At 39.5% G+C, this 27170-nt stretch overlaps 1 protein-coding gene across 2 annotated transcripts; it reads left to right on the top strand.

Moving 5' to 3' along the window:
• Positions 1-862: 862 nt before the first annotated feature.
• LOC146308373 (splicing regulator ARVCF-like) lies at positions 863-27170 on the top strand. 2 transcript variants are annotated; one of them, XM_084746433.1, is made up of 16 exons: positions 863-1303; positions 10093-10272; positions 12684-13297; positions 16185-16663; positions 16753-16936; positions 17030-17147; positions 17584-17752; positions 18786-18803; positions 18957-19028; positions 20697-20824; positions 21827-21977; positions 22062-22254; positions 23396-23507; positions 24343-24430; positions 25920-25996; positions 26222-27170. In XM_084746433.1, exons 1-16 carry the CDS (start codon positions 1283-1285, stop codon positions 26312-26314), a joined length of 2697 nt encoding a protein of 898 aa, XP_084602559.1. In that variant the 5' UTR covers positions 863-1282; the 3' UTR covers positions 26315-27170. The 2 variants fall into 2 exon arrangements, with proteins under 2 accessions (XP_084602559.1, XP_084602560.1); XM_084746434.1 differs by lacking the exon at positions 18957-19028.

A 27170-nucleotide genomic window follows, 5' to 3' on the forward strand; every position in this document is an offset into this window, starting at 1 on the left:
TCATAATCCATTATAAGCACCATCAGTCAACATCTAGTTTATAACCAGGCAACTCCATCCATAAGACACTTAAACTTGTAATTCATTATAAATTACATCTATAATGTTTTATGACTGTTGTGCATCAGAAAACACTGTGCGTTTGTGAGAGTAGTCATGAAGCATTATGAATGCATTATAATTCTCTATGAATGCTCCTGTAATGCAGTATAGATGTGGTCTTCAGAGAGTCTTCCTGTGGATTCTGTCTCAGATCATTAACTGACTATTTCAGACCACTTCAGATGAATCTCAGACTCCTTTAAAATGATGTAATACCTGCTGAAAGAGCTGGGAGCCGCACACAAGACAATCACAAGGAGTAATTCAGAATTTTACAGGGACGACATCTTAAAAAACGGGTGCTAAGCAACTTGCAGGATATTGACTCCCAGTTTAAAACATCTTGTTTGTTTTATTTTCATGCTTCTATCAGATACCTTTGAATCAAGCAGGTGTATGAAGATTCGTAGGCAGACAGTGATGAGTGAAGAAAAGGGGGTCTGATTTGTTTGCTACAGTTTGCTGAACAAATCTGTTGGTTCTAGTGTGTCTCTGCCTGCTGCTGCATACAGCGTTCATGCACCATCCCATCCCTCCATTCCCCATCCCTCTTTTTCCCCTTTATTATGCTGCACATGGGTGACATAGGACTGAACTAGTGCGGGCTGCTCTATGCTCCAGCAGCATCTGCTTGTGTGAGCCCACAGGGAATGCTGTATGTGTGTGTGTGTGTGTGTGTGCATGCATGTGTGCACCAGTGCTGCCAGAAAATATGGGCAGAGCACAGGGATTGCAGGGCTCTGCACTTACCTAAGCCATTCACAGGCTTCAGCATCACACAGTTGATTCAGCACCTTGCTAATAGCGCACACATTAACTGCAGCACAGAACAGAGGAGGAGTGCAGTAATGAGAGAGGGAGCCCGGCGTTTATTGCTGCTCAGTGTGTGTGTGTGTGTGTGTGTGTGTGTGTACGCGTGAGGGAACGTCTGTGTTGAGCAAATGTGTGCACGGTGCGTCTAGTGTGTGTTTGTGAGAGAAGCAGAGAGAGGGAGGCACAGAGAGCGGACGTGTGTTGGTGAGAGCTGGGAGGAAGGATGGCCGCTCATGTTTGAACTGCCTCAAATGCTCAAAGGGAGAAGAGTCAAGGCAAAAAATTCAGCAGAGGGAGAGAGAAGCAGACGTCTCACTGGGGGACGCATCTTGTTCATCATTTGTGGGGAAGCTGCAAAGATTTGGCAATGCCTGCTGAAGTGAAAGAGGTAAGTGTGTGGTGGAATGGCTCTATTTGCTCTGCTGTACCCTCCCTCTTTCAGTTTTTTTTTTTTCTTTCCTTCTCCTGCAGAGAACTGTAGCCCTCCACAGCTTTTGCGTTCTGCTGCCTCTGTCATGATGAATGAAGGAGGCATCAATCGCTTCACCTCCTTGCCTCCTCTCACTGCTGTTCGGTGCAGTCTCCTTGTGTGCATGGAGGGGGGACATGATGCTATAACATCTTCATCAAGTGTGAGTGCGTGAGTGTGTGTGCACGCGCATGGCTGTGCATGTGTGCAAATGCATAGGCAAGCTTATAAGGGGGGGATAATCTTTGATTGCATTATGAGGAGAGGGTTGTCCCTCCAGGGGGAAAATGCTGCACACACTCTGGTAAGTGTATTGCCATGATGTATCAGAGAGACATTAAATCTGACCATGCAGCATTTAACTATTTGAGGATCAGAGCATAACCAGTGCTGCAAATAGAAACTTCCTTCATTTTCATACACCAGCATGGTTGAATTGTGGCTAAAAAAGATGTGTTGCGTAATGGGCAATGTTTTTTTTCTGCTTAAATAAGAAGAATCTGTCATTTCAGACCCACAGTTTAGAGTGACCAATCTGAGCATCACTGATTCAACAGATAGTGGAGGGCAGATGAGTTGTGACAAAGTTGTGACTAATGTCTTCTGACATCAGTGGGCTGATGTCATGTTTTATTATCCAACAGGGGCATTACTCTTTCAATCCCGCACTTTGATAAAGACAAACTGCCTGTTAAGCCTAATTTATCCTCAAGTTTGATAAAATGACTCTGCCCTGCTGATTTAATTGCAACTGAGAGTGCCCATTTTTCTTCTTTTTCTTTTTCTTTCACAAAATGGATTTGTGACAAGTTTGAATGGTGGCTTCTTGTGCCCTTGAGCTGGTCACCAAAAAATTGAACTCACTCAGCATTAGATCAGACTCTGTGCCTCCCAAAATAATACCCTGGCTGGCTGCAGCTGGCCTCAATACTGAGAGTTGACGGGAACAAGATGCTAATCATGTCATTCTGTCTCCTGCATCGCTGCACCTAACATCTATATACCATACTTCTTTTTATTTTTTTCTTCAAACGAAGTCAGATTCAGAAACATCATCTCGACCTATTTGGCTCTGTGAGCACACTTAGTTAGTGATGGTGCAGTGAGTTATTTAAATGAGCTTTGACTCACAGAGGCCTGGCCTTCCCTGGAGCTCGAATCAGACAGGGACAGCGCACAGGCCCCTGTCCAGCCTATTATCGTCCTCCAAATCCTTAATCAAGCTGTCTGTAAAGGACAGTAGTACCCCGTCTGTCTGTCTTTTGGGCCAGGCGTTCATTTAAAGCTGCCTAACAATATCCAATCAGCCTCCCCCGGAGGTGTTCAAGCCAGGATTGTCTTCCTGCTGCCAATTTCTCCTGCATGTGTGACCCCTTTCATCTCTTCGTCCCTCTGACACGTTTTGCACACGGATATGAGGGGCTCTTGTGTTTGGTGAGGTGTTTGAAAAGCGAATCAAGCTCTCTTCTTCCTCCACGTTCAGTCAGCTGTTCACTGCAGCCTGATTTAATGCAGTGGAGTTGAGTCCTCAGCACTTGTTCGGTTTAATGCTGCAGCCTCTGAGAGAAAGAAGAGAGTTTGGTGGAGATTTAACAGCTTATTTGGATTGTTTTTTATCTGTCTGTGATATTGAGTGATACATATCAGGTCAGATTAAAGGCCTTTTGTTTAACATTTCTTGAAAAAACATGATTTAGGGCCATAAATGATGAGTGGGGTTGATCTTCTCTACGATGCAACCTTTTAATTGCACTCTCTAATGTTTTTTGATGGGTTGTTTGTGCTATTGTTTGCCCTAGATTTGAGAGAAATTCAGCTGCTGCAATCAGAAGGCCTTCGAGACAGAAAAAGGTGTATCAGATAATCAGATATTGACTGAGATTGTTGGAGCAGCATTTTTTGTAGACACGCTGAAACGAATGTGAAGTTTGGATGAAAATCAGCATAAAATGTGTTTACAGTCAAACACCGCCTCCAGTTCTTTCTCAGACCAAGATGCTGAATAATTAATCCACTCTGGTTAATGAAACCCATTTTGTTGAAAAGAAAAGAGAATTTAAGTTATACTTGGAATAAACAAGTGGAAATTACAGAAATATCTACATGGTGTAGCAGAGCAGCAGCTGGGAAACTGATCCGAGCTTCAGTGGCGGTAAATCAGGATACACAGCAAATAACTTAAATAACAATAACTGACAGCTCACATCCAATCTCATTACAATGTGGCTGTATTTTGTCAAGGAGCTCTTTTTTATGCATGCTTACATAACACAATGAGGGATGTCAACATCTGTTCAGAGGCACTAAAGCATAAATATGCCGATGAAATGGCCAGTTTTATTGTAAATGGAAGGTCTGCTCTTTGTTTTATTAATAAAAGCAGATAAACTCAACAATTGTGAGGTTCATTTTTGTCAAAATACAGATAACAATGCAGATATTGTTTCATCACATGTATGATTTTCCCAGCAGTCTAGTTGACCTACTAAACTGTAACTGAGACGCACAGCATACATCTGAAAAACACTGCTTAACCCTCTCCTGATTTATTACCAAACACTACCGTCTGTTTTTACTTCTTCTTGCCTCTTCTTCTGCTTGTTTCTTTTTTTTACACAGCACTCTGAACTTCAAAGAGGTTACCTGTCAGTTTTTGTACATATCAGATGAAGTAAATCTGCTCTCTGAAACCATTAAAAAGGTTGGACAAAAAGTGCACAGAAGGTTGGACGGTAACTTTATCTATTTAATTGTAGCTGATTTAAAAAGGAATTGTAAAAATAGAATATATCTTTTAATTGAAAAAAGTGTTGTGACTGCCCAAATATCTTAAGTTGAGGTACTTTTGTAATGATTTAAAATAGTAAACTTTTTGAGTGAAATAAACTTGATATTAACTCAGTTGTAATTGAGAAATCATGATCAATAAGCCTAAGATATTAAGTTGAACCAACAACTCTTGCTGTTGTAATGTTCAACACACTGATGAACATCACAAACAAATTTGATTTCCTTTGACATGTTCTCAGCTTGAAAAGTCAGTTCTTCATTTCACACAAAATGAAAAAGTTGAGAAAACTTAAAATTTAATGGCCACTTACCTCAATAGATCTTTGAGTTTTGAGCCCAATTCAAACTTAATTTGACTTGAAATAATTGACTTTTCTTCTTTAGATAAACTTCAGTCTTTGAGTTTTAGAAACCCCGAGATTGTTGAATAAACTCATAACCTCAATGAAAGTGAATAATGCTGAATAATTTAATATTTTCAATTGCAACCATGTAATTTTCAAGCACACAAGAAATGACAAATCAGGTTCACATCTCACTTTGAACATTTTTTGGAAGTTTCCACATCTCAAAGATTCAAATTTATCTATAATGTTGCCTTGAAATTATGAGTTTTCTCAACTCTGATAGAGACTGAGGATAGAGACTGAATTCAGTCCTAACCTTCATCATGGTTTGCAGTGTTTTCATTGTTATAACAAACTATGACTTATCTTAAAGATAAGTTATTAGATAAAGAGACACATGGCAAGTTTTCATCATATGTTTCATCATATGTTTATATCATAGGTTTTCTTCAAGCTATAAAAAATGAAGGTCTTAGGAGAGTTGTAACTCATGTGCTAATCTGCTGATCATGTTTCTTGGTGGTTGACCTCTGTATAGTACATTCATTCAGCTTAGCATTTCAAGTCAAAAATATTTAAAGCTTGATGAACTAATGTTTATAAGTTCTAAAGTTTTCTCTAGAAGTTTTAAGTTAGGGCTTCTGGGCTAGCTAGCAACATGATGGCAGCATACAACAGGCTCCTGACAGCAAAAATTCAAAGTCACCCGAAATAATGTGAACATTCCTGAAGATGCACTAAAGTAAATGGTGATAGTGGGTGACCAAGAATGGAAAGAAAAGAAAAGGCACGATGAAGGTCAGCTCTTGCAAGCTTGTAGCAGCATGGAAGATGACATGTAGCCCGTCACTGATGTGGAACCAGACCGTGACTCTAACCTGGGTCTAACACTGAAAGAGCTATGAGAATTCAGAGAGGACTCCAGTCAGCAACTATACAGCATAAGGTAGGATATGAGTAAAATCTACGAAAGAGTGGAAGAAGCAGAGGTCTGAATCCACACGGCCGAATCCAGTCAGCGGAGGACATTTTTTCAGAGTGGTGTTCACATCAAGACAATGTCTGAATATTTGGGGTGAAAGAAGGAGCTGAGGAAGGTACGATGTCAGTGATTACTTTCGTGAAAGAATTGCTGATAAAAGGTTTGGAGCTTTCTCCCTCTACAGTGTTATACATCAAGAGAGCGCAGCGGGTACTCAACCGAAGCCAAGATCAAGTTTTCAAGCTACGGGATGAAGGAGGATGTGCTCCAAAGATCTCGGCAGACAAACAGATTCGACTTCTAAGGACAAAGGTCACACTTGGACCATGACTATGCGCTGGAATGTCTGAGCAAGCGGAGGGAGAACACAGAAGCGCTTGAGAAGAGAAGTAGAAGATTCCAGTCTTCGTTCCTGGCCAGACTGAGAGCGTTTTATGAAGATGGCATGGTGATTTACAGTTTGGCAGAGGAGGCAATAGTGGACATGGCAGAAAGGGGGATACCAGTGACGTTTCTGGAAAAAAGAACTTCTCTTCTGGTTTTGATCAGAAAACTGACTGATGATACAGTGAAAAGTGAGGAAACTGGCAGAAGACACGTCCTAAACACGGCTTCAAAGGACAGCTCCAGGCATTCTGACATCAGGACACTTGATGAGTATTGTTGAGTGGAACTATTAATAGGTTTCTTTATATAGTAATATTGCTTTGATAGAAATGCTTTCACTTACATTACAGGAATCTTCGACAGTGCTTTTACTGGACATTATGGACCATCGCATCAGCTTAAAGGCTGAAGAGGGCCCTCTGTCATTATCAGGAGGACGAGACTTTCCCTCTGTGCTAATATTCCAACTGAGTCATAAGGCCACAAAAGAGGCTCTAACTTTGGAAGTCGCTGCTATGTGTGATGGGGTTTGTTATTATGTTATTATGTTACTGTGTTAAGTCGATTACCTGTAATGTAAATGGTTTAGGAAATCCAATTAAATGGAGCAAAGTTCTGGCCAAACTGAAGAGGGAGGAGGTCGGCGCAGCTCTCCTCTGAGAGACTCATCGAACAGATCCACAACACGAAAAACTTCAGAGATGGAGATTTAATCAGTATTCGTCCTCCTGAAGTCAAGGTTCCAGGAGAGGGGTGGCAATTTTAGTCTCCAGTAAATTAAACTTTGAGTGCATATATGAAAAGAAAGATACTGATGGGAGATTTGTTCTGGTCCCGGGATACCTGCAGGGTATATTAGTTACTTTTTTGCATATCTATACTCCTCTGGGATATGAATGGAAATTATATAAACAAATCTTTGAACTATTAATCGTGGAGGCTCAGGGTGTTTTAATCTGTGGGGGAGACCTCAATGTTAGACTTCATCCGACCCTAGATACATCAAAGCCCCACTACTCAGGAGGGAAAAAAAATGACAAAAAATATAAAATGAATGATGGCGGAGCTAGGACTCTTGGACATATGGAGGGATCTAAATCCGACAGGGAGGAAGGAATTACATTTTTTTTCTCACTCGCACTCTGTCTGTTCTAGACTCAACCTTTTTTTGATGTTTCAGAGAGATTTATATGGGATGATAAATTGTAATATTCAGAGCATGGACCTGTCAGACCACATCCCAGTCTCCACTGACTCAATACTAGAATCTAAAAAAAAAGAGTTCTATTTGGAGGCAAAACACTGGGATCCAGAATCAAATGAGGCAGCAAATAAGGATGGATATAAACAAGTATTTTGATGAAAATGATAATGCAGAAGTATCTCCACCAATCCTCTGGGATGTATGTAAAGGCCATAGTTTTAATTTTAAAAAATGGAGAAAAGAAAAACTGGATAGGTTACAAACCAAACTAAAAGATTTTGAGAACATCCATGAAAAGAATCAAAATGATAAAAATGGAAATAGACAGGGGAAAGAACAAATTAAATGAAATATACTCGAACAAAATTAAAAGAGCTTATCTTGGTAAAGCAGTGATTTTATGAAGCTGGAGGAAAATCAGATAAACTACTTGGGTACAAATAAAAAAACCCACAATTTATAAAATTTAAAGGAATCTATAACAAACTCCATGCACAGCAAATTATCAGATATACAACAATCAACTGAAACTTTCAGAAAACTTTCTCAAAACTGGAAGCTTTTTATGACCTGATAAAAATGCCTTAAGTGAGTGATGAACAACATGAGATTCTAATTAGTGAAATTACAGAGGAAGAAATTAAAAAGGTAATATCAAATTTAAAACACAATAAGGCAGCAGGACTGGATGGCTTTTCAGGGGCGTGGTAGAAGGAGATGAAAGATCTCCTGAGCCCTAAAATAAAGGTCATATATAACCACGTGCTCAGGGTTGGCTTAACCCTTCCTTCCTGGTGATTACTTTGATACCAAAAGAGGGAAAGGACAAACAAATGTGGAAGTTATTGGCTAGTAAGTGTACAGAACCAAGATTATAAGGTGTTTGTGTTCACTTTGGCAAAATGACTCGAACCAGTCCAACCCCGATAATAAGTCTATATCAGACAGATTTTATTCAGAGAGGCAGACACAAGATAACATCTGTATACTACATGTGATTGAACATATAGTCAAAAAATAAACTCCAGTGGCAGAGATATTGAGCCTTGATGTTGAAAAAGCTTTTGATCTACTTAATTGGAAGTTTTTATACATACTACTACAGGAATTTGGAATTCATCAGACGTACATTGAAACTATTCAAGCATTGTATAATAGCCCAAGGGCAGGACTAACAGTAAATGCAGCCATATCAAATTAATTCGGCCTGGAAAGAAGGACCAGACAAGGCTGTCCAATAAGTCCATTACTATTTGTTATGTTTATTGAAGCATTAAGTCAGAGGTTCGCTCAGGATGACAATATTACGGGTATACAAATGCAAGGTCGAGAGCATTAAATTTCTTTATTTGCTGATGACATTTTAATTTACTTGTCAAACCCGGAGAGTTTTGAAACTGCGACTAATTTTAGATGTTTTCAGTTCTGTTTCATGTGATAAGGTGAGTAAGACCCAAATGCTTGAATACTAAGAGCATAAATGGTTAACTTAGAAAATAAAGAAATCTTTAGTCATGAATTGAGTCTATAAAAATGAATAGGTTACCTTGGGTGTTATAAGTGATAAACAATTTAATGAATGGAATGTAGTGATATCATGATACATCTGGCAAAGGAAAAACCAAGGATAAGATTTCACAGTCTTCAACTGATGAAGAACAAGGGAGGACTTGCACTTCCCTACCATAAAGATCACTATAGATCTGCCCAGCTGAGGGTCTTATTTTATTGGTGTAATTCTGATTGTCAAGCAAGATATTGAGAACATGTCCGGAGCAATTCAAATTGAGGCACAGTAAGGGGAACCTCTAATCATACATCAGGGGACACTGCACAATTTTCAGCCATTTAACAGACTACAGTGACTAATAATGGAGACTTTTTTAGGTTTCTTCAAATCACATCAACAGTTCTGTGTTAGAAAGTCAGTCATTTGAAAACAACTTACTGAAGGTTTTTATTGGTGCATATAGGACAGACTCTGGTCTTCGGGGGTTCAGACTTATCATAAGTACCACCTCTATAAAACAGACATGGTAAAAGGAAACTATCAGTTGTATCCCAGAAGAAGCCTGGTCAAAATGTTGTGAATTTCAATGGAGAATATCCAGTTCATCCTCATGGAGACCGTTTGGCTGGACGAGTCTCAGTAGATATTTCATGACACCTGTTCTCATCACTTCGGCTCTTCCAGCTTTGGCCCTTTTTTGTTTTAATTTGTTTCTGCAAACTGTCTATGCATAAGCATGTGTATGTGCAAATGTATATGTATGTATGTACATGTATACATATGTAAGTTAAATCAACTCGAATAAATACAACTTGTATATTTACGTTAAGTCAATGAGAAAAGATTAGTTAATTCCACTAAATTCCTGCAGACTTTTTAGAGTAATTGCCTATTGTGGCTAAAATAAATGAAAACACCAGTTTCTTCTTGTTATACCAGTAAAACACTTTAAAGCAGTTATTTCTTCATAGAGATAAGCTAACTGACATATTGTGCAACCTAGTCTGTGCAAAAGGATACAACATCTGAGAAGCCACTTAATTAAATAAGTGGTACATGGTGTCTCTCATCCATCTATTATATGTGCCTGTACTTTTGCTGTCTGCACTTGGTCACTGGCAGAACTACATTAAACCAGCATGAGTATTGTTGTCCTATGGACAGACTGCGTAATTAGATTACAGAGAAAATGCCCAGACACATACTATTTTAATTTAAAAATAAGTGTGTGTATATTGGCATTTTTCAGCATGAATTCAACTGTTCAAATTATACAAATTATACGGTAATGGAGCGGAAATGAGTTGAGCTCTCACCAGTGACTCTGCTCACGGCCCAGCATCAACAGCAGCTGTTTTATCATTAGAAGACAGCCTTAATGACATGGTGTTGTATAATGTAAACATTATGTACGCATAATGTACACAAATGATTCTGGAGTGGTGCTGTGTCCACAGTGCTTTACTTATTTCTGTCTGTGTGGTTCAGGAGCAGAGTTCAGAGGGGCCTCCTCCTCCACTGTCGCTGTCCCAGGAGGCTAAAGAGGCGACTCTGGACAACCCGTCCGCCACTGACGAGCTGGACACCCCCACTTCCATCGCCTCTGTAATGACCTCAACCAATGAAAGCTCCACGGAGACTGACACCCCGCAGCAGACAGACACTGAGGTTCATGACTTTTTATTTTGTCATTTTCTCACCACCTCCTGACATCCTACAGTTTGTCATAACAGTTTTTGATTGATTGGCAAAGAGTACAGACTTAAAACAGACCAAAGGCCACTGAAGAAAACTTTTGTGTCCTTTTTCTCAAAAACAAAGAAAGTTTGCATAGTTCTCTTAAGCCTTGTTTTGACTATGCAAATTTGTCTGTCCCAAAATGATGCTGCCATTATAGACTGAATCGTTCACTGTGGTGAAGATGCCAGTCTTCTCATTCATTTTGAATGGGGCTAGTCCATTTGGGCAGTGGTGTGTGGCACAGAAGGTTGAAAGAGAGTCAGTTTTCCCATGTGGCCAATCAGGAGCTGGTGGTCAGACTCTCTTTACTGTCAGCCTGAGATACCACTAAAAACGGGTGCTCTCTAGGTGGAGTTTATTCTGATATGTAAGACGTGTTGCGTCCTTGCTTGGTTTCTTCAATTTACCTAGTTTCAACATCTGGGTCTGACTGCAGTTCATGCTGCAAAATAGCAACACCAAGAAACTGTAGGAGTCGAGGTATAAACTGAATGGGGAGAGAGGTTGTAATGAAAAAAACAGAAAATCAGAGAAATAAAACCTTATTTTTTGATATTTTTACATTAGAGATTATGTTCTCAGCACAAAGAAACACCAACACACACACACCCTACACTGCCGCACAACCCCGCGGCTCAATGCTGTGATGCTTGATTACGTCTGAATGTAGCCTAAGGTAGCGGTGAAGACATTGACAGGGAAACGGATTTCGACACAACAGGTGTTGTCTTTGCTCCAGTGGCATAACAGTAATACCACTTGGAAATGCTAAGGTCCGAAAAGTTGTCTGTTTCTACTTTAAATGTGTCCGAGGAATGAGAAAACATGAAAAATGAGGAGTTTTACTGTTACAAAATAAAAAGAGCCAGTAAAAGACACGTGGGATTGTATTTGGGATATTTTTTAGTTTTACATTTAATTTGATGTAAAACAGGTTTGCACAGTCTGTGACTGTGGGCCTCCCTTCAGACAAAACTTAGAAAAAGGCAGCCTCCCCTTAGTTTAGCTTGCTTAGTTTTGTTCAGTTCCTGGATGTCTGTGTGATTATGATTATGTTATTTGATCTCATAGATACTCAACAATTGAGCCAATCTAGCCTTATTTGCTGTTTGACATAATTCAGTGTACACCAAATATATAAAACAGATCTGTTCAAAGCCATTTTTTTCATTTCTGACTTGGAGAAAGTGAGAACAGTACAATTCCCCAGATCTGTATGTCTGAACTATCTCTTAAATCAAATCAAACACATTTGTGCTATTTTGTGATCTCCTTTTGATAACTAAGGTGTTATTTTTTCTCTTTCAGTCAGTAAGCCTGCACTGAAACTGTTTTTCCAGTGTTCTCAGTTTGAAAACCTCTGAATTAAAATGTTCTTAAACCTTTTTTCAAAATTGATCAATTATTTTATTTATACTTAATAGCTGTTAGCTTACAAGAGCCATTGTCACTCTTTTGACTTCACAGATCCTCATAAACGTGCCTTTGTTAATTACTTACTTGTTATCTTTTCTTCTTTTAACTTAAGTCTTGTATTATAGAATATAAAAATATGTGCATCTCACAGGAAATTCTCAAAATGCACACAAAAAAATCAATCCCTCTTCACCCGAGGTACCTCTTATGAGTCTGGTCCCCTGAAATTTCCATTTAAAACATCCATTAAAGATATTGTAAAGATCTCCTCAACAGATGGGATTATAACACTGATTTTCAGTTACACTGATTGGCAGAGAACAAAATTGGTCTCTGGGGCAATGATACCATGAAATTTAATGCAATCAGGTTCTTATTCTTTGAGTTACTGTATATTTACATGTTTTGAGCTCAAAACAGGCTTTGCTCACACGATGCCGGGAAGGTGGAGTCAAAATCAAAATCAATTTACTAAACCAGATAATTAAATTTCCTGCAATTTACTCTGTGTCTAAACAGTGGCTGGACCTCAAGTTGTTTCATCAGACTCCAATCTAAACTCATTTTCAACAAGGGGAATTCATTATTCTTTGGCAGCAACGAAGAATTCATTATTTACTGGTGGCTCAGAAAGCCAGAGAAGTGCTGAAATGATGATGATTGATCATCGCTATGAGAAATGAGCTGTACAGTTTAGATGAGCGATAAACACACACTGTAGGTAACAGAAACATGTTTGGTCTATTCCAAGTAAATGAAATAACCAAATATTTCCTGCTCTGACAATAAATGCACCAATTTGGTGGCATTTAATCAGATAGAGGCAACCTGAGACCTTTCAGACAAATGGGATTTTAAAGACTAACAGAGATTCTGATTAGACTTTTGTGGAGATAATAGCTGCGGTGCATCAATCCTTGTAGGAATCCAAGGCCGTTGAACAAGAGGGCGAACCAGCGCCCAGTGACAGCCCAGAATCCTCAGAGACGCAGCAGGAGATCTTCCAGACGTCAGACACACCTGAGCTCGCACTGACTCCAGAGGTTCAAGAAAACACTCCTTCTGAGCAGCCTATTAATGAAGCAAACATTGAACCGTCTGAGCCTGTCACACCAACCACAACAACAACCACAGCGCCCCTGCAACCTGAGGTGGTGCCGCAGTCTGGGGAGCCTCAGCCAGGTAACCCAGACAGGCAGAGCAGAGTGTACACCCTTCCTGACAGCTACAGAGGCATCGGTGGTGACTTATGTGCAGCAGGGTATGGAAGCCTGTCCCGCTCCACCCTCCACAGCTACTGGCCCACCAAGAACTTCCAGCCCGGGGCTCACTACACCTTACCCTTCCTCAGGGACAGCTACGCAGCTCCCGTAGGCCTCAGCAGCCAATCAGAGGAAGATGGACTCAGCGAGCGGGGAGAAAACCCTCTGGACATGAAGAGTGACCACCCGGCTGCCAGTTACCCAACACTGGGGGGAATCCACCAGTTCAGGCCAATTACCACCATGGAGCTCCTGCGGGAGCCCTCCAGAACTAGGTAAGACGAAGGTATATTAGATCAAACTTTATTGATCCCACAGGGGAGACTGTGTAAATGGGTTTCAAGGGCTCCTGTGGTTTCCATGGCACCTAAATGTAGGGTCAAATACGGAGCACTCCCTACATGTACTTGTACCTGAACATGAGGGAAAGTGAAAATGTAAAGTGTGCGTTGCTTTGTCAAAGTCAGTAAAGTGCACTAAAAATTTTTAGTTTTAAAAATGTATTTCCATTAAGTTATGATTGCTCTCGCCTTGTCCTCTGTGGCAGATTGGGAAGGTTTTTTTTTTTTTTTTTTTATATCGTTGAGTGATCCATTAAATGTCTTTTGGCCAGACATCAGACAGGGAAGATAAAGGAAACTCAGTCACTGTGTCACTGAAATATCAATATGGTCTCTGATAATGAGATCACCTTTAACAAAGGCTACTAGACAGCCACTAGAAAGCAATTCACCTTTGACATTAAGGGAGCAAAATGTAAAACCTTAGCATTCAGAAATGATTACTGCAGTCCAAATAGTGAGCTGGAGCCATGGACAGTATATTTTTAAAAGGGTTGAATCCCTACCTAATTTACCATTTATAGTTGAAGCAAGTTGTACTGGTGGGAAAACACTATTATTTAAACCAAATATTGCTCTCTCCAAAGCCACCAGACTCCTTTTGCAGTCAATTTACCTAACAAAACACAGGAGTTGTTGGTCCTTTACTGCCTTAATCAGTGTATTTGTGTTATTGCGGCACTTTTAAAGGGTTGGAGTCTAGTTGCTTTGAAGAGAGTGATATTTGGCTCATATACCTTAAGTTTCCTATCAGAACAGGCTGTCTGACAGCAAGGTAAATCATAAAAAATATTCTAAATGTAACATACACTTTAGTACATAAAAATCCAAAATATCCCTTGAATATCAAGCCTGTTTCGTCTGTTTTTGCCAGTTTTATGATAGAATTGTTCACCTTTTAAAGCTCTGGATAAAAAAAGATGCATAATCTATGAAAAACTATACTGCAAAAACATCTGAAGATCAATGTTCTTCCTTGTGCGGTCCCAAATTTGCCAAATTATCCAACTAAATTGCCATTTTGTTTTAAAATCTGAGATGTGGACAGAGATTCGGAGGTCTGGCACCAGGGTAATCACAAATGAAAAAAAGAATAATTTAAAGAAAGTGAGAGAGTGTGTGATTGTTGTGCTATATACTGACACAGTTCAACTCATCACTCTGGCTAATTTTATCACCGAGGACTTGCTGTGATAACATATATATCAGACTTTGTGGCTGCACACCAAGTAGTCGCCTCCATCCTGTTCCTGTAAGTCAGCCTGGACAATAGAAAGACAGATGGACAGCAGTTAAGCAGCAGCTGGTATCAATCAGGAATGGCAGCCTGCTGCAGAGTCGATAAATAAGGAGGTTTCACCTGTTATTGCCTGCCAGAAGCTTTTCCTTAGCCCATATAAAGTGACAGAGCTGTTTACAAAAGATACAAGCAACTCACTTATGCTGTTAAACTCACTGGGGCCCAGTTTATTAGACTCGGAAATGGCATTCAACCTGTTGAATACAAAAGGGAATACTTCGACATTTTGTGAAATAGGCCTTTTCACTTTCTTGCTGATAGTTAAAAGATTGATACCACGTTCATATCTGTCTGTTAAAGGTCCAGTGTTTAGAGTGATTTAGAGGGATCTACTGGCAAAATGTGGCAGGAATGTAATATAAAGCTCTATTTCCACTGCATGGTACAGCTTGACTTTTCTCTACTCTACTCCCTTTTCTACTTCTTCTACTTATTTTGTTCTTCCGTTGCAGATAGTACTACCTCAGCATAGGTGGAGCTAATGCTAGTGATACTATTCATGCAGTAGGGAAACAACACACATGGGTGCTTTGGTCTTTAAAAGCTGGAGCCTTTATTCATTGACAAAATGTGACTTACACTGTACATTTACTGCCAGACTGACAACTTCACTGCTTACCTTTTCGTCTGATCCGCTGCATTCACTGTCACTCTCTCTCCCTCTATCTCCACCCCTCACTACACACACAAAAAGGAGCTTTGCTGCTCTCATAACACAGGATATGAAGGGGTGGTGCTCTTGATATGTCTCCACTTTGTCAATAGACCATGGCATGGCTTTATGGGATGCCATTTTTGACTGAATTAAAAAAATGCAGTTGCTATTGATGGAAGCTTGGCTATTTAAAATGCTGGTTTGTGCAGGATGTGCCATGTTATGCCACCAATCAGTGGTCCGCTGTGTTTCCACATCACTGTTTAGTATTGGCTCAGCTTGCTTGAAACCTCCACTATAGAGACCATCATGATTCTACAGTAGTCCAAAATGGACAAGCCAAATACTGGCTCTAGAGAGGCCTTTCACATTTTTGCTAGGTTTTTGGCCACTTTAGTTTCTCTTACAGTCTTGAAAGGGGATTATGAGGTGAGCAGGATTCAGTTGGTTGCAATCTACAGCCCCACCACTAGGTGCCAGTAAATCCTACACATTGGTCCAATAAATATGAAGCTACAGCCAGGCATCAGTTAGCATAGCTTAGCATGAAGCCTGAAGTAAAGGCGGGTTCTGTCCCAAGATAACAAAATCTGTCTGGAGTCTTTTGTCACTTTGAGGAGACTTCACCATGTCATTGATGTTTTAACACTTCAGTTCTGGAATAAAGAGTTTAGAGTCTTTAGGTAAAGCTAAGCTAAACAGCAGCTGATTATATATTTATTTTGTATTATTCCCTATACAGATTTATATTTCGTGTACAGATATTGATCAAACTCTTAGAAAATCTTAAAATTCATAATGGATGGTAGTGTAATTTTGACCTGATCCCAGTATGCATGTTTGCACGACTCTCTCTGTCTCCTCAGAGGTGGGTATGATGATGCCTTCATGGCCCAGCTGGAGGGGAACCTGAATCCTTTCTTTCAGGCCATGTGCCGAGCACAGACCCTGCAGTTCCCCCACAAACGCAGCAGCATGGTCAGCCTGGACAGCATTCGCAGAGACCCACGCTGGAGAGACCCCAACCTGCACGAGGTGATTGCCATGCTCAGCCACCCAATGGACCCAGTCAAGTCCAATGCAGCTGCCTATTTGCAGCACTTGTGTTATGAGAACGACCGCATCAAGCAGGAGGTGCGCCAGCTGAATGGGGTGCCAATGCTGGTGGAATTACTGGATCACCCTAAAGCTGAGGTTCACCGTAAGGCCTGTGGTGCTCTGCGTAACATATCCTACGGAAAAGACCACAATAACAAAATGGCCATCAAGAACTGTGATGGCATCCAAGCATTAGTCAGGCTACTGAGGAAGTGCAGCAGCATGGAGGTCAAAGAGTTGGTCACAGGTACAGTTTCATTCCTGACTGTTCCTGGAGCCATTACCTGCAATCCCTCAGTTTATTGCTACAGTTTGTTTGCTCTTCTTCCCCTGCAGGCACTCTGTGGAACCTATCCTCACATGAGCCACTGAAGATGATGGTCATCAACACCGGGCTTCAAACACTGACTGATGAGATCATCATCCCACACTCAGGCTGGAGAAAAGACTCAGTCGATCCCTCCAAGCTGATGAGTGCTGAGTGGACCACGGTCTTCAAGAACACATCTGGATGTCTGAGGTAGCTGCTGTCATGGAACAAACGAACAAACTAAAAGCTGACCCTGTGATTTACTGAGTTTTTGCTGCTTTGCTAACAAAGTTGTTTCTGCAGGAACGTCAGCTCAGATGGGGCAGAGGCTCGACAGAGGCTGAGGGAATGTGAGGGGCTGGTGGACGCACTCCTTCATGCCCTTCAGTCAGCTGTGATCAACAAGGACACCGACAATAAGGTCACTGAAGTCTTCACACTGACTTAAGTTTAGAGGCTTAGGGTTACAGTTGCCATTAACCATGTGTTAGAAAGGCTTTCTGGCAGAAAGGCTAACTTCTCCCATATGTATTCATAGGCTTTCAGTCAATAAATACTACTTTTGTTTGCATAAATATAATAATTTTCTCATATTGCACTGATTTAGCATTAAAAAATAAGTTAATAGCCTGTTCAATATTGCGTTTGATCTAGACATTTAATGCAATCATCAAAGTAACCCGAAGTATGAAGTTCTGTAAAATCTGTGACATTTCCTCAGTTTCAACAGAAGAAAATCATCGATGTATTTTATTTTGAAAAGGGAACGGAAGATTTAGTCAGTGTAAACACTTGTTCACCTCCTTCTGCTGTTTCTGTCTATGATTGAAATCTTCTGTCATTGTCCTCCACTTCAGTCAGTGGAGAACTGCGTCTGCATCCTGCGAAACCTGTCCTATCATGTTCACAAAGAGATACCAGGGGCGGAACGATTTCAGGAACCCCATGCCAATCACTTAATGAGGTCAGTGGGGCACCCGAAGAAGAAGAACGAGCCCGACTGTTTTGGAGGGAAAAGACCCAAAGGTTGGTTGGCCATCATATGTGATGACATTACAATAATCATCACTGATTGTATTATTTCAGTTTTGGGCTGTTCTGATTTAAAACATTGATTGTCATCTCACAACTTTCCTTTTTTTATGGTTATTTCATTTGCTCAGTGACAAATTCAAGCTTGTTTGCAGGCTGTATCGTGGCGTTTCTCACCTGTGACAATTAACATCCCAAATTAAGACTTTAAAAGGCTCTATTTGAAATTTTAATCTGTGAGGGGCTTAAAATAGCAGTTTCTGCAGCTGACACTACTTAAACAGATGCACTGGTTTTAAAGTTTTGAAATGAAAACCTTTTTATGTTTTATGTTACTTATTCATTTCCTCCCAGAACATTCCAAATATGTGTTTAATTTTCAATAGGCTCTATTTTCTTCATTTACACTTAAAAGTTGTACTATCTATTAGTAGTGTCTGTAAACCAACCATTTTCTCCGTTTGAAAAATTTCATTTAATTTCAGTGTGTCTTGGCTTCGAGCATTGGTTTCACTTCTCTTCTTTTTATGCCAATGAGGGCTTGAATATTTCATGCTGGAGCTGATAATATACTGTATTTAGCTGTGCGGGAGGAGTGCCAGGTTCCAAAATTGAATAAGCTTGTTTATACTTTGTTACATCGGTTATGTGGTTTTTACACCATGCAACTAATGTAACAAGCAAGAAGTTTTTTAAAGTTGTGAAACATAACCCATTTAATTTTAATAACAGCTGATATACAGTAATTAATAGTTAATTCTGCTGCAGGAAACAACTTAATGGAGAAACAATAGGGTTGGAGTTAATTGTGATTTGAAGTTTTAATGTCTTTTCACCAGTGCTAACCTTTCAGCTAATTATACAAAATTGGCATATGCCCCTCTGAGCCAAACATGGACCTGATACTGTCAATTCCCCAGTGTCTCACCACATGAAAGAGCTCTGTGTTTTCTGCTGCTGTGTCCTTTTCTATCATAATCAAATCTTTGACGTTCTTTCTTCTTTTCCCTTCGGCCGTATTCATCAGAGGAGTGGTTCAATCAAGGTCAGTCTGCTCGTTACTCCTGAATATTTTCATGGCGCTAATAATGTGATTCAATAGCACATTGAATTTGCTGTTGAAATTATCTGTTGGTGTGGTGATATAATGAAAAATGGTGTTTGTGTCTGTGTGCATGTATGTGTCTGTGATGTACAGGTTGGAAAAATGGATTTATGGACAGAAAATACGGTACATTGGATTTACCAAAACGTACAGAACAAATGAAAGGTATATACTTGAAAAATGTAATATCAACTTCACATAAAACATTGCATTTTAAACAGAACACAGACTGCAGTTTGACTAACAGTGACATTTAGAAATAATATGCATTAGGCTTATTACTCATACATGAAAGGCAGATACATTATGAAGAGCTTCCATCATCGTCATTGTGTAGCACTTTCAGAAAGCATCAGCGCCTGCTTTCTGTGTTATGTTATTTGCTTTTTATGCATGACTTTGGCATGGCCTGGAAGACAATTCATTTAAATGCAAAGCCACACATCAGCACCTGCACCACTTGAGGAGAGTTTCATTACTAAAACAAAATGACCCACCAACTGAAAGACTGATAACATTTTTATCTGGCAAAATCTAGAGGAGGAACATTTCCTCTGGCAGGCACTGGGATCTGCTTAAGATTCTGTATGACCCACTGATATATCTTTATTTGTTTTGTTTTGTGTAGCCTTATGGCTGTTTTTAGCCATGAATGCAGTCTTTATATAGAAACAGGGAGGGAAACATGCAACAATAGTACTGTAGGGCTGAATACTGTATATGTGCATCTAGCTGCTGTTAGAACAGAGATCAGAGCTAAGCTTATGCCTCCTACACTCCAGCCAGTGAATGCAAATCAGAGTGACAAGCATGTTACGGTCGTAGGTCAGCTTTATAGTACTTGTCAGCCATCCAGCAGCCTCTACTGGCTCAGTATAAAAAAACCTCTGCAGGAGTGTGTCACAGTTGTAATTTTCTTGCATAGAGAGTTTAATTAAAATCATTTATATATTTTTCTACTGACCTACCTACCTACTAACCTTTACTAACATAGATAGAAGACACTGTGGTATAATTTTAACATATTTGCATTTATACAAACTGGTTTGGTGACTTAAAGGGATTTTTTGAAATGGGGTTGTATCAGGTAGTTAACCATAATCAGTGCATATCCTAAAGTAGATGGCGGTTTACATGCCTACAGTTTGTAGAAGCAGCAGGAGTACTAGTGTAGGAAGCTGTGGACAGGGTCAGCAGCAAAATGCAGCAAAAAAAAATCATTATCAATTTAAGTGTACGCTATATTTAGAATATTGTAAATATACTGTCTATACTGCCATAGCCAGTTCATGAGTTATGAAAGGGGGCAACGCTTCAGTATAGGGGTGAGGCCAACTGTCACCAATGTAAATTTAACTATGCTTAGTCCAAAGATGACTCCCACAAGTGCCTAAAAAGGCTGATGAGTTGTGAAGGGGGCATGGCTAAATATAGGGGGCAGGACTAGATGCACAATTGAAACAGAAACACTCTGCTCAGACTAATGATGCCTCGCACAATAGTCTATGAGAAATGGTTCATGAGTTATGAAAGGGGTGGAGCTAAAGTGTAGAGGGTGGGGCATAAGTTGAAAAAATGTTATGTGGCTCCAAATGGAAGTTGATGTGTCTTTTTGCAACAGGCCACTTCCAATGCCACGCCCCCTTTTAGCACTGACTTTTGATAAGTACCTTATACAACCCCACTTCAAAAATTCTGAACCATCCCTTTAAAGCTAATTATCAATGACACTGATAACAACACAGTCCTCTAACCCTTTAGCCACTGATTATCACGCAGGTATTTAGCCACTGCTGGACTGTCATCCCTGACTTCCTCTCTTTCTTGTTAAAGGGTTGGAGCTGCTGTACCAGCCAGAGGTGGTGAGGCTCTACCTCTCTCTTCTCACCTGCAGTCACAACCACAACACCCTGGAGGCAGCCGCAGGAGCACTGCAGAACCTCGCTGCGGGACAGTGGGCTGTGAGTGGATGGAATAATGTAGCCGCTAGTTATTGCTTACACTCAAGGGGTTTGTGATTTTGGAGTTTATCCCAAACAAAAACTGTCTCTGCAAGTCTGGACATTGGAGCATTAAACTCTAAATTGATGTAGTTATCAAGCGACATTTTGTTGGCCCATTCCCAGTGTACTCATGTGTATTCATAGCAGGGTGTCATAGCTGCTGTCACAGTGTCCTAGTGCCCTTATATGTTGTCCATGGAGCAGATCCAGAATTTGTCTCTAGATGACATCATCAATAACGCTCTGCTGTTCAGCTTAAGGAGAATGTAAATAAATAACATCATCAGTTAGGTGAACATAAATTAACTCAGAAATTAAGGTTCTCTAATGGAAACAACCCAAAGAACCCTATATGTTTCTAGTTATCATATTTATTTCTAAGAGTATAAATGTAACAGTTCAGTCAGTGGATGGATTTACCCTCTCTGTCAGTTTGTACTCAGACTCTTACTGTACATGGGGGCCTCCATGCCTAAAGCTTTATTCTTTGCTGGTTGTGTTGTATTCCTGAGGTGCTGCATCAGTGTTCCTGTGTGCAGAATGAGGGAGATGTGGCATCTTAATCTAACTGGACTCCTTAGATTGACTCAGCAGCCCTGCATGATCAAAAATCCCTTTTACTGCTATGTTCCCCAAGTGGATCCATAGGCCTGTCAAATAATGTGCTTTGCCAAGATATATCGTGCAATGAATGTCACTATAATTTAAGATCAATGTGAAGGCCTCAATCAGATTAAAGGAGCTTTAAATTCCTTAGATTTTGAAATCGAGTTGCATCATACACAAGAGAGCAGTTGGGAAGAACTCTTACTTATGGTGTATTTGCACTGGCAATTTATTTTCAAAGTGTACTTGGGGTTTTGTAAAGGTGGAGATAGAGAGGGGAGTCCCAAAAGCAACTCACAGAGACTCTCAAAACATTAAACTCAGGTATTATATATTTTGTGTTTGGTCTCTTAGTGGTCCAGCTACATCCGAGCCACAGTGAGAAAAGAGAAAGGGCTGCCTATTCTGGTGGAGCTGCTGCGCTCAGATGTGGACAAAGTGGTGCGAGCTGTGGCTATTGCTCTTCGCAACTTGGCGATGGACCGAAGGAATAAAGACCTAATAGGTACAGGCTTTTAACTCTTTTTGACTGTGCATACACATGGCCCTACACCTGCACACTCACACTAACTTTGCTGTGTTATTACAGGCAGCTATGCTTTGAGGGACCTTGTCGGTAACCTGCCATGTGGGCAGCAGCACCCAGCGAAGAATCTTGAGGGAGACACGGTGGTGTCTATTCTGAACACTATACATGAAATCATCACAGACAGCCCAGAGAACGCCCGGGCTCTCGTACAAGGTCATGCTGTGCAGAAACTGGTGGCCATCAACAAGTCAAGGTAAATAAAATGTTAACTTCATACCTTTTACAGATGCAATGATATATGACCTTGGCATCGTAAAAAAAAGGTTGTGTCTACCTTAATTAATTACTGATTTAATGCACCAAGACTATTCCTTTAAACTGATATTTTAAAATATACATGTACATCTTTACTTTAGAGTCTCTATTTCCAATACAACACATAATCTTTTTTTGTGATCAAAATTTTATTAACAAGATGTAGATGAAGAAAATCCAGATAAAACTGTAGATCACCAAAATCCTTGAACAAAAAAAAAAAAAAACATGAACAGATTTCATGAACAGCAGGGATAAAAATAAATAAATACATAAATGCATAAAAAGGTAAATTAATGAAAATAAACAAAAGAGGTGGCAGTTGGCTTCAGACAGCTCATAAAATTTACTTTAGCTGAAAATAAGAGACTAAGATTAAAAAGCACAATAAGAGGATGACACACACATATATTTCATTAGTAGTTTTATGTCATTATGAAATCATTTTGATTCTTTGGCCCAGCTGCATTGCCAGTGAATATTAGGGTAGAATATTTGCTTGATTTCAGGTGACTTCCACAATAAACCACGCCTACTTCTGGTCTTCTATCCGAATAATAAATAGTGACATCTCTTTACACAAATATCTAAATAAATAAATACATTTCAACTAAACAAAACAATAAAAAACAAAATTGATCAAATAAGAAGAACAATTTAAAATCCAAACTAAAAGTTTCACATATTGTTCTTTTTTTGATGCAACAGTTAACCTGTTTACATTTTGGACATTGTGTACATTCAGTCTGCAATTTATTGATAATCTGTATTGTTTTCGCAGTAAAGGTGTTTGCAGTCTTTCCTTTTTTCTACTGCAAATGCTGTGCAGCAATGTCTTTTGTTGTTAATTAAGTTCCATCTTATCTCATGTTAAGAGGAAGCTGCATTGGTTTTGTAGCATTTGTTGCTGCAACTGTTTAATATCTGTTTATATTTGTGACAGAGCCTCCATGCAATCGTTCATGATATTATAAGCATCATATCCCAGGGCCATCAGAAATAGATTTTAATCATCGGGACAGAATTGTCTCAGAGCTGTCCTCTGTTGTTTCCCACAATGTCTGATGATTTGTTGTCAGCCAATCAGCACGGGAGACCAAGGCAGCTTCCCATGTCCTCCAGACAATTTGGTCCTACAAGGATCTGAGAAACACTCTGAACAAGGCAGGTTGGAACAAGAGCCACTTCAAGGTATTCGTCAGTCTTTCCTGGTCAAGAAGTCAGCATGCATGATGAACTAAATAAAGATTTCAAGAGAAAGGCGTCTCCTATTTTAATGTGGAATGACTATACAAAACCCCATTATGCTTGGTAATAGTTGTGTGCATTGTGAAATAACATAGTTGTCAAACATGTACAAGGAAGAAACAAACATACGTTCAACTGTGAAAACTGTTTTTTCAGATAAAAAGAAAAGCAACGGTGGCCAGTTTGACAGGGAATACAGTACCAAGGTGGTTTTCTTGCTGTGTTTGACTCCTGGCACCAAGTGGCTGAATCAGCTAATTAGATGACTAGCTCCATGGCTAACTGAGCTAACCAGCTAACACCAGCTACAGATAACAGAACAGATAAACTAGCTAATTGCTATCTGCCCATCAGCAAACTCTGTAAACTAAATCACCTTGGTACCGTACTCTGTCGTCAAACTGGACTTATACACATTTAATGACATCTTTATGACAAGTCCAAAATGTACCACATACTGACATTATGTTAGTATGTGGTATATTCAAGATATTAATGACAAGTTTATGATGGTATGAAGATTTGAACCTGAAAATTGTGAGTAGGCCACTGAGCACCAGGACACAAGACACTAAAGGGATCAATAAATTTAAGCTTATAGTCTTGTGTTGCATCCAAAACATGAAGAAAATCATAAAAGGTGTGTTACTGTCCAAGACTGAGTACATGTCAGGCTAATCAAAACTGATATAAAGCCCTTTTTTATGAAATTAGAACATCCAGAAAGCATAAAATTCTGGTTGTCATCCAGTAATGTAATCCTTTTTGTCTTTCAAAGCCAACAACTGCCGGAGTGACTAAAAAATCCAAAAGTGGAAAGCAAGGCAACGATGACATCACCTTGCCTCTCATGGACAAAAACCAAGGTCAGCAAATCATTGCATGCATTCTGTCAGCAAAATGTTATTAAATCATCATCTAAATGAGAAAAGTGTCCTCTAGCACAGGGAACAAAAAAAATGCTTTTAAATATACCGTGGTTCTTGTCATGTCAGGGACAAAGAAATGGGCATTTTCAGTCCCAGACCATATTCTTCTGAAACATAGCCTTAAACCAATGATGTGCTGCCAAGGTTATCAGTGCAGAGACTTGGCTTATTAGCCTGAACAGTCTCTCCCAAAGGCAGGGCAGGCTCACGCATCACCAGTCACATTTCATTTCAGCGTTATTCCAAAAGGGCACCCAGTTTCCCACGTCAAGAGCGACCTCTAGCTTCCCACCATAACAGGGGTTTTCTCTGCAGGCTTCCTTATGAATTATAAACCTAACTTAAACATCTTTGCAATATTAATGTGGGTGAAAAAGGTATAAACTACTTTCCATGAATTATTGCATTGCTTTTTCCAGTTTCTCTCTCTGATGTTGCAGTATAAATGAAGAGATGTGCCCTTTTCGAAACTTGTTTCACTTAAAAGGGCAATCACTGCACACCCTATGTATGTTCTGAGTTAGATCTGCAGTATCGCTGTTTGGAATATATTCATGTTATATATGGCACCCATAAATAGTTCAACATAGAGCCAACAAATAAATGAATTGAATACATGGCATTAAATTAAACATGCTCAAAAATTCTAATAATTGATTGACTGTTGATTCCTGGCTTTTGTGTGAAAAATTACTGTTGGTATAAGGTTGATAGTCTCCTGTACACAGCAATAAAAAATGTAGGCTGCCCCAAGGATATCAGGGTAAGCCAGTCAGAGGCAGAGCAGGCTGTCATACCTTCACTTCATCATCCAAGGAAGGAAACATATTGCCTGGTAAATAAACTAACATCTGACTGACACATCATGTTTGCCTCCTCCTGACTCTTATATCTTATATTCATGGCCTTTGTAGGACCATTAATATTTGCAAATTGGTCCTTGACAATTAATATTAATTAATTAATCTGCACCTCTTCTGTGGCAAATGCTTTTTTCATAATGACCTTTACCCCCTGAATTCAAGCAGCAGAAGTTCAGTGATAATATGCAAATACTACTGGCCCATTTCTGGGTGAAGTTAATATGCTAGAATACATTTCATTTGTTACAAAACAGGGGGTTTGTCCTTTGCTGGACAAGGTGCTTTAAAAAGATATTAGGGACCATAAATCAAGAGTATATCCACTTATCCAGGCAGCACTAACCAGGGGTTCCTTGCTAAAACATTTAATGAGAGGAGCAAACACTAAAAGTTTAATTTCAAAATGATTGAACGCACAATTTTCAAGAGCAGGCTCCAGGTGGCTATTTGACAAAGGTTTCCCCAAGAATTCACATCTGTTCTTTTCTCTCTTAGTACATTTTCCTCTTTGCTTCATATTTCTCATGATATCTGTCTGCTATGATTCTAATTTTTGTTTGCAGATGTGTATTCAAGCTTAGAGCCAAATGATAGAGTTGGAGATGGAAAAGGGTCTGTGGTGGAAAGAGATGCTCTCCAGGTAATCTGTCATACTGAACATATTGAATGCATCTAAAGAACAACTTTATAGCAGCACATAGAAATTGGATTGCATATATCTCCATTTACTTTAAACTAACCTCATTACCTATCCCTGGTATGGAGGATAAGCAGATAAGGTAACAATTCTGTTTTATAGGATTATTTTCTTGTGACTTTCATGCAAACTGACTAACAGCAGTGGTTTGCATATTTCTTGACCTAGGCGATAAGTGAGAGAAAACACTTCATCAGAGCTGGCAGGCCTGCGGTGGGCCTCATGGATAACAAACCTCCACCACTGGACTCCTGGGTGTAAACATGGCAACACGACCTATCAAGCTGATTAAATCCTCTAGAGACACTTTCCATAGGTGAAATACGGATTTGTGCCATTTGATCATTCTTGTACAGACAGAGAAACACATTCGATTAAAAACAATTTCCTTTGTTTACAGGAAATAATGTGCCAAACATTTACATGTATTTATTATGGGGGTAATTTGGAAATAGATTTGATGGATTTTGTCATTTGGGATGATATATTATCTGTCTGACACTCATGACGGATTATGTATGACATCTGAAATAGCCTAAATATGCAAGAATAATGACTCCAAAGAATATATGACGTATACAGTTTGACTTTTACTGCTACACAAGTATGAGATCATTTATAATACTTCTAGTTTGTCAAGCTACTCAAACCTAAAGTGACATGTGGATCTGTTGTTGTCTATCCCCATGGATTCTGGGCTTAAGTAGAAGATTCTGATATAAAATAATTTTAAAAATATTTTTGGTCAGTGTTTGAGATAATTAGGATTAGGGCCATTGTTGGCCTCCTCATCAAAAACATCAAAATTATTTGTAATTCAGTTAACAAACCTGCCATCAGACTAGACTGTGCAGTCATTAGCAAATCCTCTCTATTCCATTTGTTTTCATGATAGGCAAAATGGGATTGTAAATGTGTAACAAAGGACTGTTAATATTCTAAATGAAGGTATTTATATTGTAATATTTATTGTAATACCCATGTTATTAATTAAAGGTTATCGATGTGTATTAGCTAATACCAGTAAGTGATCCTACATTCAATACAACTCTGCTTTGCAGTGGTCCTTTTTGCATCGCGATGTTGAATGAAAAATGAAAATAAATGATGTGCATAA

Source organism: Lutjanus erythropterus, chromosome 20 (assembly GCF_056507025.1).
Source record: "Lutjanus erythropterus isolate fLutEry1 chromosome 20, fLutEry1.hap2, whole genome shotgun sequence".
NCBI lineage: Eukaryota > Metazoa > Chordata > Actinopteri > Lutjaniformes > Lutjanidae > Lutjanus > Lutjanus erythropterus.

Bases quoted from the DNA above. Each gene is read 5' to 3' on its own strand.
- LOC146308373 (XM_084746433.1), top strand. From the start codon at position 1,283: ATGCCTGCTGAAGTGAAAGAG. The intron at 13,298-16,184 runs GTAAGACGAAGG...CTGTCTCCTCAG, and splicing joins CGGGAGCCCTCCAGAACTAG to AGGTGGGTATGATGATGCCT. The intron at 19,029-20,696 runs GTATATACTTGA...TTCTTGTTAAAG, and splicing joins ACGTACAGAACAAATGAAAG to GGTTGGAGCTGCTGTACCAG.